This window comes from Palaemon carinicauda, chromosome 20, assembly GCF_036898095.1.
Source record: "Palaemon carinicauda isolate YSFRI2023 chromosome 20, ASM3689809v2, whole genome shotgun sequence".
In the NCBI taxonomy this organism is placed as follows: Eukaryota; Metazoa; Arthropoda; class Malacostraca; order Decapoda; family Palaemonidae; genus Palaemon; species Palaemon carinicauda.
In genome coordinates this window covers 43381318-43398651 of record NC_090744.1, presented here as the reverse complement: position 1 = coordinate 43398651, position 17334 = coordinate 43381318, and the positions used below count along the sequence as shown (strand labels likewise).

Here is a 17334-nt window from a genome sequence, read left to right as displayed (position 1 = left end):
GGGGTGCTCGAAAATGCATAGGAATTTTTCGGTTAAAGGATCTTTTCGGTTAGAAGTTGCGGGCATTGCGGACTGGGATCTCGGAGCAGGGCCAGGGCCCTTCCTCAATCCAGATCCCGAAAGCTTGGCTGTTCCCAAAGGTTGGCTGCCACCAACCTATAAAGGGCTAGGACCTCTGAATGAGACAGCACACAGGATCAGGGAGTTCTGCAAAGCATTCCTCTATGATTCTATCGCTGCCTGGACACGACTCTCAGGCAGGAGATGCGGCACCCTGCACTGAGGAGTTCCGCAATGCCAACGCCACCTCCTGGGTAACTTGTTTTGAGAAGTGAGAAACTGCAGCATCTCTCCTCTTCAAAACCCAGTTAGCCCACAGATTTACGGCCTGTTAGGCAAAGAAGGTGACCACCTCCTCACCCGACAGCACAAGACTCTTGTACTGTACTTCACTTCTCCTTGTTGACTTTGCAAAGCATGTCACTGCTCCCAACCACTGGTTGAGCAATACAACAGCATGGAGAGAGGCCAAGGCTTTTATGGCTGCCAACTCAGAGGCCAAAATGTGCAGGAGTGAAGATGCAGCATTCTCTGGCATGCAGAACCACTGCTGCCGGGGGGGGGGGGGGGGGGGGGGGGTTGAGGTAAGGCTCTTGCTTGACCAAATGGACTGGAGTGAGTTCTCAGATCCACAAATCCGATCATCCACTTGATCCAGGGCTAAGTCCACCCGATCTGGCCAAGGCAATTCCAAAAACGCTTTGAACCTTGAGGAGCACTGCTAAGTGTTAATCAATGACTGAAGTCCTCCTTGCTGGAGATGCCATGGTTGCCTCCCCCAGACCAATGTACTCACAAATAAAGACAAGGACCTTCACAAAGGAACTCTGACTTGGGGTAGTCTGCCTCATCGGGTGCTGGACTGACGTTTGAAGTCCTTGAGACATCCTGTAAACTAGCACCCTCACTTCGCCTCGGGCGAGGCTGAGGCAGCATGCTCCAGAGACTGTTCCAACCTTCCAACCCCTGTGAATATGACAAAGGCCTGGCAGGCTAACAGTAACAGGAGAGCTCCTGGCATGGGACCCAGCAGAACCGGAAGAAGTACTACTTCTAGTGTGGGTTGGGACGGAAGGGTTACCCTAGCCTGCCCCACATTCTTGGTCTACCAAGCCTGCATGCGCTCGAGTACAGCCTCAAATGCTACCATGCTCTACCAACCCGAGTGACAACTCTTCGGTAGAGGAAGGAGTGGCCGTCCAGTGTCCTGGAAGGGAGATGGAGGTCACTGAAGCTCATCCATCAACCTTGGAACAAAAAGTATACAGACAAGCATTTCTGTCCTGGTCAGGATAGCTGGGACTGCCGAGGGAGCTGCGACTGCCGAGGGAGCTGGGACCTCAGCCACGACCCATGGACATTTTTTGACAACTTCCTCTTCTTTGTCTAAGAAGAATAGTCAGAATCTGAGACAGGGGACAGCAAGGAGAAGGACGAGGAAAGAGAGTGCACACACTTCTTCCTCCCTCTGGCTCTAAAAGCAGGATGGTTGAGGTCTGAGCGACCATCAACAACAACAGTCCCCAGGGAAGAGATACCTTACGAGTTGCTTCACCAGGAGCCACAACAAGGGGCCTCACTGTCACAGGGAAAATGATGACACACTCGCAAGCCACAAAGATCCTGCAAAGAGTGCAACTACAGACACTAAGGTAGGAGAAACGGCTCCAGACCCCGTGGCACAAGGAGTAACACTTATTTTAGCTTTTTTGCATTTGCACCCATCTATGGGGCCCATGCCATAGCACTGCCAGGGACACTTGAGACACACTTGTACAGGGGCAACAGGGGGAGAAATCTAATTGGCTACTAACTCCTTTAACAAAGTTATGGAAGGCCCACCTTAAAGACCTAAGAAAGCCCAAGACTTCCTTAAGTCAAACTCATCATCAAGAACCTGTACAGTCATGGGCAAAGAGCTTCCGGCAACAGTTGTACCACACAAGGAGACTGGAGCAGTGAAAGTCTTCCTTGGAGTCTTCTTGAGCGTTGCTCAGTCCAACTCATACTAATGCTTTACAGGCTTCCTCCCCTTAAGGTATTATGCCTGTCATTGTACCAGGAGCCAAGACCTATGATCAGCACAAGGGGATGCCTATGAACAGGCATGCATCAGTCCATGGGGATGCATGCCCGCTACAAGATGCCCATAGGAGTGTGGATCCACAGCTGGTTTAGCCATAAACCAGTTGTAGCATTCATCCTTCCCTTGGCAATCACAAACTTCTAGCTACCATTCTATAACAGCCTATCACTTTTAGAAAAGATAAATAAAATGAAAATGTTTGACAGGAGCTGACTGTACATGTATATGTGTCAGCAGCCAAATAAAAAATGAAAGCTCTCCGGCTGGAAGGGGGGAAGCAAGGATAATTGCCCTGCACCAGCACCAGCTGGATAACCACTTGTTATCCAACTCTAACGACTGACTTTGGCTCATACTGAATCAATCTCCTTAATTAAAGGAAAAGGGTTTGTATGCTACATAGGCGCAAATAGCTGTTTTTCGTTTGGCTGTTTATATCGTTACTAAATATGCTTTTATCTTTAGTTTTCTTTTGGTTTTTCAAGTTGTTGAACTAGAAGTTTTGATAAAGAGGCTAATAAGAAATGGTTCGATTTATTATAATTTGGTCTCAAAAAAGGAACTCGCTTGATACACGAGATATTTGACAAAATAATTTCTTATTGGTGAAAATTTGGTGTTAGCTTGATATGAGAATATCAAGCTAGCACCAAATTTTCACCCATAAGAAATTATTTTGTCATATATCTCGTGTATCAAGCGAGTTCCTTTTTTGAGACCAAATTATAATAAATTGCAAGTGTTACACAAGTATATGTTGTACTGTATTATTGTAATTTCCTTTATTAATTCTCAGGCCCAAAATGACTATTTATAACAAACAATAATTAGAAGATGAAAAATATAAAACTTATCTATCCTCAGAAACCCGCAATATAAAGTCCATAATATGTTATTTTCATTATAAAATAAATTTGTGAACATACTTACCCGGTAGTTATATATATAGCTTACGTCCCTGACGTCACGGCAGAAAATTCAAAACTCGCGCCAATCGCCGATTGGATAGCCAGGTGTACCACCTGCACGCCCCTAACGAGGTACCTGGAACCATTCCATGATTCCTCATATCTTCCATGCCTCTAGTCTCTAGAGGGGAGGAGGGTGGGAATTTAATTATATATAACTACTGGGTAAGTATGTTAAAAAATTTATTTTATAAGGAAAATAAAATTTTTAAACATAAGACTTACCCGGTAGTTATATATATAGCTGATTAACACCTTTGGTAGAGGGTTAGAGACAGCCAATATAGTTGGAATTCTGCTTAAGAGTTAATAAAAACAAGCTTAAGGGTTCGTACTGTACCTGATAAGGAAGCTGACTTCAATGATTCTCTGCCATTATGTCCGCTTTCCTTATGAGATCCAGCGATCCTCTCAGGGGGCTGAAGATCTCTAGGAGCTGTCAAACCGGTGTACATACCTCTATGTGACAGAGCCTCCTCTAATACCCAGTTCCAGGCATTCTCAAGGAACAAAATTGACCACCTGACCAAATCAATGATTGCAGAACTGTCGCAATCTCCACAAGACAACCATAAAAAACAAATTAAAATTTCCAAGAGAAGAAAAAGGTATTAGGATCATGGGACTGTAGTGGTGGATCCTTCCCCCACTACTGCACTCGCTGCTACGAATGGTCCCAGAGTGTAACAGTCCTCATAAAGAGTCTGGACACTTTTCAAATAGTGTGAAGTGAACACAGATCTGCTCCTCCAAAAGGATGTGTCCATAATGCTCAGCAATGATCTATTCTGTTTGAAGGCCACTGAGGTTGCTACAGCTCTAACTTCGTGACTCTTGACCTTTAAAAGTCTAAAGTCTGTCTCACTGCAATGTGCATGAGCCTCTCTTATTAAAAGTCTGATGAAGAATGAAAGGGCATTCTTGACATCTGCAAGGAGGGCTTCTTGATCGAGCACCACAGGGCTTCCAACTTGCCTCACAACTCTTTCGTTCTGTCCAGGTAGAACTTTAGGGCTCTTACTGGGCATAGGACTCTCTCCAACTCTTCACCAACCACATCAGAAAGATTCGGAATCTCAAAAGCCTTGGGCCAAGGTTGAGAAGGGCGTTCATTCATGGCGAGAAAGCCCAACTGCAATAAGCAGATAGCTTCATCTCGAAAACCCACGTTTTTACTAAACGCATGGATTTCACTAACTCTCTTGGCTGTTGCCAGACTAACCAAGGGGTTTCATCGTGAGGTCCTTAAGAGAAGTTGAGTGCAAGGGCTCAAACCTGTCACTCATAAGGAACTTCAGGACTATATCCAGATTCCAAGCTGGTGAATCCTGGTGACGATGCTTTGATGTATCAAAAGATTTTTTAAGAAGTTCCTGTAGGTCTTTATTATTCGAAAGGTCCAAGTCTCTGTGCCTGAATACAGTTGCCAACATACTCCTGTATCCCTTGATGGTGGATGATGAAAAATTGCGCTTCCTTCGCAGGTATATAAAAGGAAGTCCGCAATCTGAGTTACAGAGGTACTGGATGAGGAAACAGAGTTGACTCTGCACCATTCTCTAAAAACCTCCCACTTGGATTGATAGACCCTGATGGTCGAAGGCCTTCTTGCTCTTGCAATAGCTCTAGCTGCCTCCTTTGAAAAGCCTCTAGCTCTTGTGAGTTTTTCGATAGTCTGAAGGCAGTTAGCTGAAGATTTTGGAGACTTTGATGGTGTCTTTCCAAGTGGGGCTGTTTGAGTAAATTTACTCTTAATGGAAGGCTTCTTGGAGTGTCCACCATCCATTCTAGTACCTCTATGAACCATTCTCTTGAGGGCCAAAAGGGGCCTACTAGAGTCATTCTGGTCCCTTCGCTTGACACAAACTTTTGTAACACCTTGTAAAGGATCTTGAACGGTGGAAAAACGTACACGTCCAGATTGGACCAATCTAGCAGGAACGCGTCCGTGTGGACTGCTTCGAGATCTGGCACAGGGGAGCAATAAGTTTCTAGCCTCTTTATCTTCAAGGTCGCGAAAAGGTCTATGCAAGGGCGACCCCAAAGTCACCACAGATTCTTGCAAACTTTTTGATGGAGTGTCCACTCTGTGGGTAGGACTTGACCTCTCCTGCTGAGGCTGTCTGCCATCATGTTCTTCTCCCCTTGGATGAACCTTGTAATCAGAACTACATTTCTTTCCTTTGCCCAGATGAGGAGATTCCTCGCCGTCTCGTAAAGAGAAATCGAGTAGGTTCCGCCTTGCTTGGCAATGTAAGCCAATGCCGTGGTGTTGTCGGCATTGACCTGCACCACTTTGTTCAGAACTGACCCTTCGAAGCTTCTTAGGGCCAACAGGACTGCTAACAATTCCTCTTGGTTGATGTGGAAGTTCTTCTGAACCTCTGTCCACAACCCCAAAACTTCCAACTTGCCCAGTGTTGCTCCCCACCAAGAGTCCGAGGCGTCGGAACACAACACAAGGTCTGGGTTCTTCTGTTCTAAGGGGTAACCTTCTTGAAAATTGTCTGGATCATTCCACCACTGAAGGCAACTTCTTATGGACTCCGTGACTGGAATGCACATCGTCTCTAAATCCTTCTTCCTGTTCCAATGATGATTGAGGTGGAATTGGAGAGGTCGAAGATTCAGCCTTCCTAAAGAGACAAACTGTTCCAACGAGGAGAGGGTTCCCAACAGGCTCATCCACTTCCTCGCAGAACACTTCTGCTCCTTTAGAAAAGATTGCAGTTTCAAGATGGCTTGCTCCGTCCTTAAGGGAAATGGAAAAGCCCGAAAAACTCGACTCTGAATCACCATCCCCAAATAGAGTATCTCTTGTGATGGTGTCAGAAGAGATTTGTCCTTGTTGACAAGAAGACCCAATTCTTCGGTTAAATTCAATGTTATCTGAAGATCCTTCAGGCAGTGATCGTATGAGCGAGCTCTGAGAAGCCAATCGTCTAGATACAGGGAGGCTCTGATGCCTCTTGAGTGGAGAATCCTTGCTACATTGAGCATAAGTTTCGTAAATATTTGAGGGGCAGTGCTGAGGCCGAAACACAGGGCTCGAAACTGAAACACTTCCCCCTTGAAGACGAACCTCAGATAATGCTTGAAGCTCGGATGAATAGGGATGTGAAAGTAAGCGTCCTGGAGGTCTAATGAGACCATCCAGTCGCCCATTCTTACTGCTGCAAGAACCGACTTTGAAGTCTCCATAGAGAACTTCGTCTTTTGGACAAATGTGTTGAGTGAACTTACGTCTAGAACTGGATGCCATCCCCTTGAGTTCTTGGGAATCAGGAACAGGCGGTTGTAAAAACCTGGTGACTGCAAGTCTTGCACCCTCTCTATGGCCCCCTTCTCCAACAAGAGAGACACTTGGAGTTGTAAAGCTTGCCTCTTTGACTCCTCTCTGTATCTGGGAGAGAGATCTACTGGGGTTAAAACCAAAGGAGGTTTCCCTATAAAAGGGATTTTGTAACCCTCCTTGAGAAGTTGAACTGACCAAAGGTCTCCCCCCTCGTCTCCCACGCTTGCCAGAAGATGTGTAGTCTGGCTCCTACTGCCTGAAGGCAAAAGCTGACAGAATCTGCTTCACCCTGTCCTGAATCCTCTCCTCTTTGCTCTCCTTCCATCGGGCCTAGAGCTACCCCTGCTGGAAGTCTTCCCTTGAAAGGGCTGAGAAAACTTAGGGAAAGGTGTTTCATCCTTTGGTTTGCGGCTAGAGAAGGAAGATGGAAGGACCTTTCTTGCCGTCTTTGAGACCAGATCTTGGGTGGCCTTCTGAGTCAATGCGGAAGAAATCTCTCTAATCAGATCTTGCGGAAAAAGAGAGAAAGACAACGGAGCATATAGCAATTCTGATTTCTGAAAGGGAGTAACCCCAAGAGACAAAAAAGAACACATCTGAGCTCTCTTCTTAAGTATTCCTGCTGCGAAAATCACTATCAACTCATTCGATTTGTCTCGTAATGCCTTATCCATACAGGACATGATATGGATTAAACTAGAAGAGTCACCTTCTTTAAGAGCAGAAACCTTCTTGCCCAAGGCTCCCAGAGTCCAATCGAGGAAATTGAAAACCTCGAAGGCTCTAAAGACACCTTTGAGCAGATGGTCTAACTCTGAAGTAGACCAGAGAATCTTGGTCTTCCTCATGGCTGATCGACGGGGAGCGTCTACTAGACTTGAGAAATCTCCCTGGGCAGAGGCAGGAACTCCCAAGCCGAGAACTTCTCCCGTATCGTACCAGATTCTAGATCTAGATGCTAATCTAGTCGGAGGGAACGCGAAGGCTGCTTTCCCTTGGTCCTTTTTGGAGTCCATCCAGTCTCCCATCATCCTAAGAGCTCTTTTTGATGATCAAGACAGAACCATTCTGGTAAAAAGAGACTTCTTTGACGTCTTCCCAAGCATGAATTCTGATTGAGGCGAACGTGGAGCAACGGGAACAAAAGAATCTGGAAACTCATGGTTGAAGACTTTCATGAGTTTCTTCAGATCCACTGAAGGACGAAACGACTTAGAGTCTTCTCCTTCTGATAACTCCTCAAAAAGTTCGACAGGGGAAAGGTGATCGTCAAATTCTTCCTCTGACAAAGCCCCTTGACACTCTGAAACGCTCGCAATCCACGCGATCGGAACTAAAGAGTTCTTGATCTCGACTCTTGATTTGACTAAGATCATCATGAAGTCCGAAGCTTGCATCCTCAAAGACATGAGTCCTTTCTTGACTTTCATTAAGGAAGCTCGACGCTCAGTGTCACGCTCGACATCGCCTCCTGCTTGGCGCTCGACGTCCTGCCTGGCTGCTGGCCGCTCGATGTCGCGTCATGGAGGACGCTCGACATCATGTCTCGCTGGACGTTCGACGTCCTGAATCATAGGACACACGACGTCACGACTAGCTGGATGCTCAACGCCACGCTTTGCTGGACAATCTAGAACACGTCCTGTAGTACGTTCAACACTACGTAAAGTAGGACGCTCGATGCCTCGCTCTGGAGGACGCTCGACATCACGTCTTACTGGACGTTCGATATCACTTCCTGTAGGACGTTCACCATCACTTCTATTAGGATGTTCGGCGCCTCGCTTTGTAGGACGCTCGACTTCACGTATGGCAGGACGTTCAACTTCACGTTTCGCTGGACGTTCAAGATCACGTTCTGTAGGACGTTTAACGTCACGTTTACAAGGACGCTCGGCGCTTCGCGCTGTTGATTGCTCGACGTTACGTCTGGTCACTTGACACTCACTGTTACGACAGGCTGCTTGACGCCTGGTGTCACGTTTGGTTGCCTGACATTCGGGGGTCAAGATTATGCCCACTTTCCTTATTAGGAACAGTTTTAGGACATTTAACGGGGGGAGACGTCCAAACGTTCGACTCACCGCCTTGCGCCGCTTGGCGTCCAGAAAGGAAGCATCCTGACGCTCAGGATCTAGGCACGCTACCCTTTTACTGTCAGTAGCTTGGTAACTTTGCATAAATGATGAGTCTTTGCTGCATCTCTTACAGCATATTAAGATTCGGGTCAACTTGTGATACAGGTGATGCCACGTCAATCACAGGTTGGCTCTCCACGCCGCTCAAAGAACGCTCAGAGTGTCCAGAGGGCGATAACCAATCTGATGGTGGAGGAGCATGAACTGAGGTCATGCCCGGTTCAGATAACTGCCCAACAACTGGACGATTCTTTACAGAATCCAACGTCCTAGCAGGATGTTTGGCAGGCGAGCTCTCTTTAGTGGAAGGAAAACGCTCTGGACTGCTCCAATGGCTACAACCAGGAACTTGCGGTGTCCTGGTAGGACGCTGGTTGACATTATCCATTTTCCTCCCAAGAGGTCTGGACGCTTGACGCCAGCCTCTTTTAGGAACTGCGTCATCCGAGGATGAAGAAAACACCTTAACCTCACCTTTCGTATGGTGAGGGAGAACGTCCTAGGAAACGTCAACAGGAACGCTCGAGGGGACGTCTGCTCGGGAGCTAAAGCCTCTCGTTTCCTTTCGTCGTTCGACATTCCTTCTCCCTGGGGTTGGGGAGCTTGGAAGAGGTCTAAGACAAGGAGAACGACAAGCCCAAGCAGGCGCACCCTCCACTGCCTAAATAAGTTCACTGCACTTCTAGCACTGTCACCTTTTAACTACTTCACATCAGACATTAATTGCGTCCTGTCCGCAGCGATAGATTCAACCTTCGTACCCAAAGCTTAAATAGCCAACATCATATCTTTAAGCATAGGCTCATTAGCAGTAACCGTAATGGGATCAGAAACTACCACTACAGGGGAAGGAATAGGTTCGGTGACATGGGAAGAGGAAAAGTCTCTGGAAGAACGAGAAGAACTACGTCTCAACTTATCTCTTTCTAGTTTACGCGTATAGCGATCAAACTTTAGCCACTCATGCTCAGATAATAGAATGCATTCATCACATCTATCATCCAACTCACATACCTTACCTCTGCATGTAACACAGAGCGAATGTGGATCAATTGAGGCCTTAGCCAAACGGGTCTTACACCCACTCACACATACTCTAAAAGTAAAAGGGGGGATGGCCATTTTGAAAAATTTGTAAGAGAGATCAACAAGCAAGGGTCAAAATATCAAAATCCAAACATAAATCAAGAGTATCCAATAGAAAATCCAAACAAGCGAGAGTCAAAACCAAATTATTGTACATCACCAAAGTAAACAGCAATAATATCAAGTTATTAGCGAGTAGAATATCCAACGATGTCAGCAGGGAAGATATGTGGTATCATGGAATGGTTCCAGGTACCTCACTAGGGGCGCGCGGGTGGTACACCTGGCAATCCAATCGGCGATTGGCGCGAGTTTTGAATTTTCTGCCGTGACGTCATGGACGTAAGCTATATATATAACTACCGGGTAAGTCTTATGTTTAAAAATAGATTTACATATAATGTAATATTTTCATAAATCTACGATGTACACGGGTGAACCGCGATATGGCGAGGGATTACTGTACATAGAAAAGGGCAATAAAGAGAAGACACTTGCACTATGTAATTTTGGGAGTGTAAACTTACGTCATTTATCAGACGAGCAATTAAAATTAGTTGTTGTATATAAGGACTCATCAAATCTAGGATGAAAGACCAACCGATAACTTTCTGAAAAGATGATTGAACAACCAACGATACCCTATGACCTAAGAGTTTTCATCCAATTGTCTCCACACTCTCAGGCATGAGAGAGAATGTAAGATTTCTTAAAGTTGTCACTTATGAAATTACTACAAAGATACTGTAATAACAGGACACTGGCACTTTAATTTACAGCAATACTACATTTCCTTGGTGCGCTCAAGTCTTAATTTGGTGAGCTTAAATCTGAATACTATTCTATGAAGATTTTATCAAAATTCTATCTTACCATCCAAGTGATCTAACATCACATTATAACATTAATAATCAATTCAAAAGAAGATTAGAATGAAGGAAGAATTTGGGCTATATATCCCAGCGATGTGAGCTGTGAAACCATTCAGCACCACAAGGCAACTGAGGAAAACCCTGCAAATGCTCTATGAAGTAAAAGTTCAAGAGGTTGGACAGCAAGATAGAAGGAAGGAAGTTGATATAATGGTAGAGTTGAAGGATATTATAAAAATGCTACTACAGTAATGTAAGAATCAAAGGAACACTGCAAAGAACCTTAAGTTATGGCTATAGTGAGGTACACTGATGGTATTACCCCACTATGGAGATTTTAAAAGAAAAGGAATGAAGTAAAGTATTAAAATGTGTACATATTTTGTTAATTGGTCAAGCACTCACCTGTGTTCAATAATTCGTTCTACAATCCTCTGTGTCGTCATTTCATTTCCAGAATTAAGTATCTTGAATTTATTTCTGGTCTTTGGTTCAGAATAGGGATCACTTCCGTCAGAATCTGGCATGACTTCAGTCACTCCATGGCATACCAAATCCACTTTCAACTGGTCCATGAGGTCCGAAGTAACAGAGTACGGAGCACCAATCACAACCTCGCTAACATACTGAAAATAAAATTAAAGTCAAAAGTGAAGTGCCTATGTTTAAGTACTAAATGAAATATCCTAATTGTAAAAAATAATTAAAACATCATCATCATCAGTTTTATGGGGTTAAGTGCAATGTTATCAATCTTATAGTTCTCTTTCATTCTGTATCCTCTCTTCTTGAACTTCCAACAGGTTGAGATGCTCATATATCCCATTTTACATAATTTACCGGGTCTTCCTACAGTTTTTAGTCAAAAAAAATTCTGAATCTCATGCTTTTCACACAACCTGTTCCTCATCCCTTCTCATCACATATCCAAACCATCTCAAGCTTTGAGATAAATACTGAATGAATTAAAAAAGTATTTGTATTTTGTAGTAGTCTGCTTACTAGAAAAATAATAATAAAAACGTACATTCTCTCACCAACAATCAACTGTCATCAACTTTTGTGCCTTGTACAGCAAACTAATGATACAATAACAAAATGTGCAATTAAAATGCCTAGAATGTTTCCTGTGTTTTTTCAAAATTTTCCTGTCAAACTCAATTATTTTTCAGAAATACCATTTAACAGACAATAGCGTACATACTAGAGGGTATGTAGATGAAAAAAAGTTTTGAACCATTTGACCTCATTAGTGGAATTAAATGACTGCTATACACCCAACACTGTGCACAATGATTATTACCTAAAAGGTCTTGGTACCATTCTAATGCCCCTAATTGGACCCACTTTCTAGCCTTTTACTTTGTCTCTGTTCCAATTTCTTTCTTCCATCATGGTGTCAAACCTCTCTTACCTATAACTTCATATTACAGTACTGTACACCTCTGGGGTTTTTCCTTTCCCTGCTACCATTGCTAAGCCAAATGGCCCGAATTCCATATATCTAATGCTGATAATTGCTCAACATTTGCCAAATGGATGAAATACGGGCCAATATGTGTCGAGAACCTTTTATGCTACAGGGAGATCCTTATTTGACCCTCCTTTCCAGATTTGGTTTTAGTGGCAAAGTGAGCTGACATGTTCCATTAGTTTATCATAAGCATTTCTGAGCAGTTCATCAAAAATAAAACATTCTGTTCCAAATTCACCATGCTAAGGAGTATGAAGAATACTCTCAACTCATCAAAACACAATACAATAACTACATTTTGACGTGAGGCTTCCATTTGTCTTGATCCAATTCCTACACCATTTTCCTCTTATTACCAAAAGATTTTGCCCTAATGAAAGAAGTTGATTAGTACATATATACTGTATCTAGGAGCATCAGTGTAAATAATATTACTCAAATGGCAATTTTTCCCTATTGTCAGCTACATTCTATATTTATAAATGTGTGTAGTTATTGAATTGGACTTTCTGATATGTGATCTACATTCTTGAATCTGCTTTAGTAAAAAGGGCATAAATCTGATGGGAAGTCCAGAGAAGGCATTGATGTGGGGGTTCTAGTAAAGTGTATTACACATACAATAGAGGAAAAAACCCCTTTATAGTCTAATCCCATTTAGGGAAAACCAACAGAAAATTTGTTTTTCTTTATTTACAGTAGTTCTACAATGCAAGTTTGAACACTTATACTGATCTTAAATATAAAAAAGGGAGGGCATCAGGAAAGGTTAACAATGTTGCCTTGTACAATATCATGCATTACTGAAACTGAGAAGTCTGCCTAACATTGATATGGATAATATGGAGGGCAAAAGCTTGGAAAATATATTCTTTTCACATTGTTGGAATCTAGCTGAAGATCCAAGAAGGTAATTAGCTATACAGTAAGCCTAAAAAATAATAATGCATAAAAGCAGTAGGCCCAATACATTACTATATTGACATGATAAATATATTTCTAAAATCTTAAAATCTAATGATGACAAAAAACATATTAAGGAAATGCATACCTTGCAAGCTAATACTGACAGGACACGTTCATGTAAGTTCATTATAGGATAGTTTGCACCTTTATAACGGTTGACAACAGGGTCTGTGTGTAGCCCTACTATCAAGAAATCACCCTCCTGTCGAGCTTTTTCTAGGAAGTCAAGGTGGCCAACGTGAAATAAGTCAAAGGCACCAGCTACATAAACAATCTTATCGTCTGACTGGAACAAGAAAAACACATTATGCTGTAATAAAAAAGTCTAATTACCTTAACTAAAAAGATAAATTCTTTAATCACTTTAATTATCTTATTATTCAGCTAAATTATATTACTTCTGCATTAGTTGAATTTTAAAAATTACTAAACACTAGTTGCAATAAATTTGACTTACTTTTGGTGTAAGGCCCGATGAAAACTGCATAATTTTTTGCGTCGTTGGAAGGAACTGCGTGACCCCAGTCCACGGAGATTGAGCACTTGCATCTGTACCTAGACTATCAGAATGACTGCGCTCTACTCGATATTCAGCGTCTCCCACCTACAAAATACAGCATGCCAATCACCAGAATGTACTCATTGCATAAAAATATAAAGCTATGTTGTTTAATCTAGAAGATTTTCTAAGTAATAAACACAATACTCTATAGCATCCAATGCAAACACAACAATGCATAACAAATTTGAAGCAAAACCTTCTCTTCAGTAGATCTAAGTCAGTTTCTATTATTATTCATTTCTCCAGTAGATGCTAAGAAACTTCTATTTCATTAAAGCATAGTAAATACTAAAGACCTGTATTATTTCAGTTCTTTCAAGTTTCCATTACTGTATTCACAAATACAAATTCTAAATCTTATTTCTATTTTTCTTAACTATATAAACCTGAGTTCATTAATTAGAGCATGACTTCAGTGAAGCTAGAAAACTCTAGTGCAAATCATAAAGAGGTGTAAGTCGTTACTGTCAGGTAGCAAGGAAGCTCCGCCCCACTGCCAGAAAGCCGAGTAGCCATTTGCCCTTCACCTAGGTGAATAAGGCGGGAAGTATAACTAAAAAGGACTCAAGTTTGTATAGTTAGGAGAAATACAAATTAATTTTGAAATTTGTGATTTGTTCCTACCCGAACACAAATCTTTGTCCTGCCTAGTACAGAGGTAACGCGTTCACCTTCCATTCACATGGTAGAAGAATCATCCCTGTTCAGGACCATGAGTTTAAACTGTTTACTTGGGATGATACTGCTGTGATTGGGCACCACAGAGGGGGGTTGGGCTTGTCCGGCTGACGTTCTGGTGAGTATCTATTCTGATGAAACTGGAACTGAAACCAGACACCTTTACCTTTAATAGGAGACTTATCCTTAGGTGGGAGGAAATCCTGGGATGTCCAAGCACTCGGACCATTTGGAAGCAGAGTGATGACTACAATTGACTTTCTTTATATGGCAGTCATTTTAGTCTACAGTATAGGCTACATGTTGTCTAATGACAGGCAGTCATGGAAAACTTGCATACTTGTAGAATACTGTATCTACTGTACTGCATATTGTAAGGCAATACAGTACAGGTATACCTCGACTTTCGTTGTTTTGAGTTAAATCGGTTTCAAATTAGCATCGGGTTGTCAAAAACTAAACATGGAAAATTAAAAATCCAGTTCTGAATCATTTTTTTTGACTTTCCATCTGTCTGCCACAAGTATCAAAGTCATACTATCCCTGGAATAGCATCAAAAGCACACAAAACATATATCTTTACTATAAATGAGAATTTGAGCATATAAAACCTTTTTAAAATACTTATATTCAAAGTAAATGTTCACATAATTAGCATAAATCCTAGAGAACGTGCTATGAAAACAGCTGTGACTTCTTATATCAATTAGCAGTCTTTAAGAGCTTAACAGTGACATTTTCTATGATAGTTCAACTATTTACCATTTGAAGCATTCATCATCATCACCTCCTCCTACGCCTATTGACACAAAAGGCCTTGGTTATATTTCACCAGTCGTCTTTATCTTGAGCTTTTAATTGAATACTTCAACATTCATCATCTCCTAATTCTCGCTTCATAGTCCTCAGCCATGTAGGCCTGGGTCTTCCAATTTTTCTAGTGCCTTGTGGAGCCCAACTGAACATTTGGTGAACTAATCTCTCTTGGGGAGTGCAAAGAGCATGCCCAAACCATCTCTCCCATCTACCCCTCATCATTATCTCATCCACATATGGCACACGAGTAATCTCTTTTATAGTTTAATTTCTAATCCTGTCCTGCCATTTAACTCCCAATATCCTTCTGAGGGCTTTGTTCTCAAATCTACAAAATCTAATGGAGATTGTTTCATTGTCATACCATGACTCTTGTCTATAGGGTAACACCGATCTCGCTAAACTGATATATAGTCTGATTTCTATATGTAATTACAAGTGATTTGGTTTCCAAATTTTACTTAATCTAGCCATTGCCTGATTGGCTTTTTCAGTCTTTCACTGAACTCTAATTCTAAAGACCCTGTATTGGATATCATAGTTCCTAAATACTTGAATGATTCTACCTCATTAATCCTTTCTCCTTCCAATAATATTTCATTTGAAACATTAACAGCACATAAAATCATATCATTGTACAATAAATAAGAATGAAAATACATAAAATCTGAAAATACATTTTTATATACTTTTTTTTCTTAATTTCAAGTGCAACTTAACAATCAACAATTACTTTTTTATGGTTGTGATCAGCTGATCTCAAAGACTATACACAAATAAATTGTGTGTGTGTGTGTGTGTCTGTGTGTGTGTGTGTGTGAGGTAAGAACAGATTCAACAGAAATCTTTGTTGCCTTAGAAAGTGTCAGGTATATACTTCACCGAATAAATTTTTACTTTGCTTAAATCTATGTTAGATCGTAGACTGGGATTATGATGTCATTCGATTTCATCAGCTAATCTGTAGCTTTAGTCGACAGCATAACTTACATGAACTCAAAGATGTCTAGAATAATCCTGTTTTTCGATGTTATCTGAACTTCGTTTGATAATTTTACTTTACTATTATCAATTCAAGATGTACTTTAACAACAGCAATTACCAATTTTTTGGGGGGGTTTTGTGTCAGCAGTTTTCAAGGTCACGACAGTATCAGAATTATGCTCACATATATTTAACAAAGTATTGTTGATATGATTTAGCTCCCTATTAAATAATCCTTGAAAAAAAGAGGAGCACAGTTCAACACTCTTTCGACCAGTTTATTAAAGTGCGCATAGAATAACAACAACAACAGACGAATCAGCTGTTAGCGCTAACGATACGCAGCCCTCTGCATAGGCTATGCGATGTAAACAAAGATATTGAATGTACATATTAATGAATGTAACAAATAAGTTTATTTTATACTATCATAAAATAGTTATAACAACTTAATTTGTTATTTTACCCTAAAAATCTTTCTATTTTATATTATCATAGAGCAAACCAAATTCACAAATAAACAGCCAGCAATGTACAGTAAACATGCTAAATTGTAAACATCTACATTTACAAGTATGTATGCAAATTTATTCGTAAAATTGATTCTTAGTAACCAAATATTTTTTTCAAATTACATTTACAAATAAGGTACAGAACTGGGATTGGTTATTTTGAGGTTTATCCTAGTAACAAGTAAATTCAGATACAAGTAAATTTGACTCACATCGTTTTTTAACTCAAGTCGCCTCTCCTGAACGAATTACCGATGAAAGGTGAGGTATACCTGTAGTAAATTGTTGGGTTTACGTTCTTATCCATCCTCCTCCGTGTTAGAAGAAAGGGGAATGAACACTTCTGTTCTAATCATAATAGAAAAGGAAGTCATTAGTGAAGCTTATCTGTAATAACATCCGTTTCCACGATATACTATAACAGTGCGACTGCTGCACCCCAAGAAAGGGGGAAGAGAATAAATTCTCACTCTTATCCTATACTGAAGGTGCAACCATTATCTTAAATGCTTTGCTTATTGTCCTTTGAAAGAGCTAGGTTTGCTACTCTACCTGTTGACCAGCTACTACAGTTCCTATGTTAGAGGTATCCATCGACGAATTCCTTCCTTTCATTGGGGCCTTGATTAGTTCTCCCAGTCCAACGGCTTGTCTTATCAGGGCTATGACTTTCAGGAAACTGGATTCAGACTCTGGATCTTTGGCTTCGATTGATGTGGGACCTCAATCCAGTGTTGAGGAGGCCAGTGTGTCAATGGTACCTTCTTGTCTGGTAGGAGACACATCATCACTAGGTTCTGAATAGTGCTGTTGTCAGGCAAAACTTCTTTCCTGACG

At 41.6% G+C, this 17334-nt stretch overlaps 1 protein-coding gene across 1 annotated transcript in view; it reads right to left on the bottom strand.

Moving 5' to 3' along the window:
* Pect (phosphoethanolamine cytidylyltransferase) overlaps positions 1-17334 on the bottom strand; it is an 87454-nt gene that overhangs the window by 27915 nt on the left and 42205 nt on the right. Inside the window, exons 6-8 of the mRNA XM_068395126.1 lie at positions 13403-13549; positions 13031-13231; positions 10911-11131 (exon numbers count right to left, since the gene is read on the bottom strand). Coding sequence (XP_068251227.1) covers positions 10911-11131; positions 13031-13231; positions 13403-13549 — 569 coding nt within the window. The remainder of the gene's footprint in view (positions 1-10910; positions 11132-13030; positions 13232-13402; positions 13550-17334) is intronic.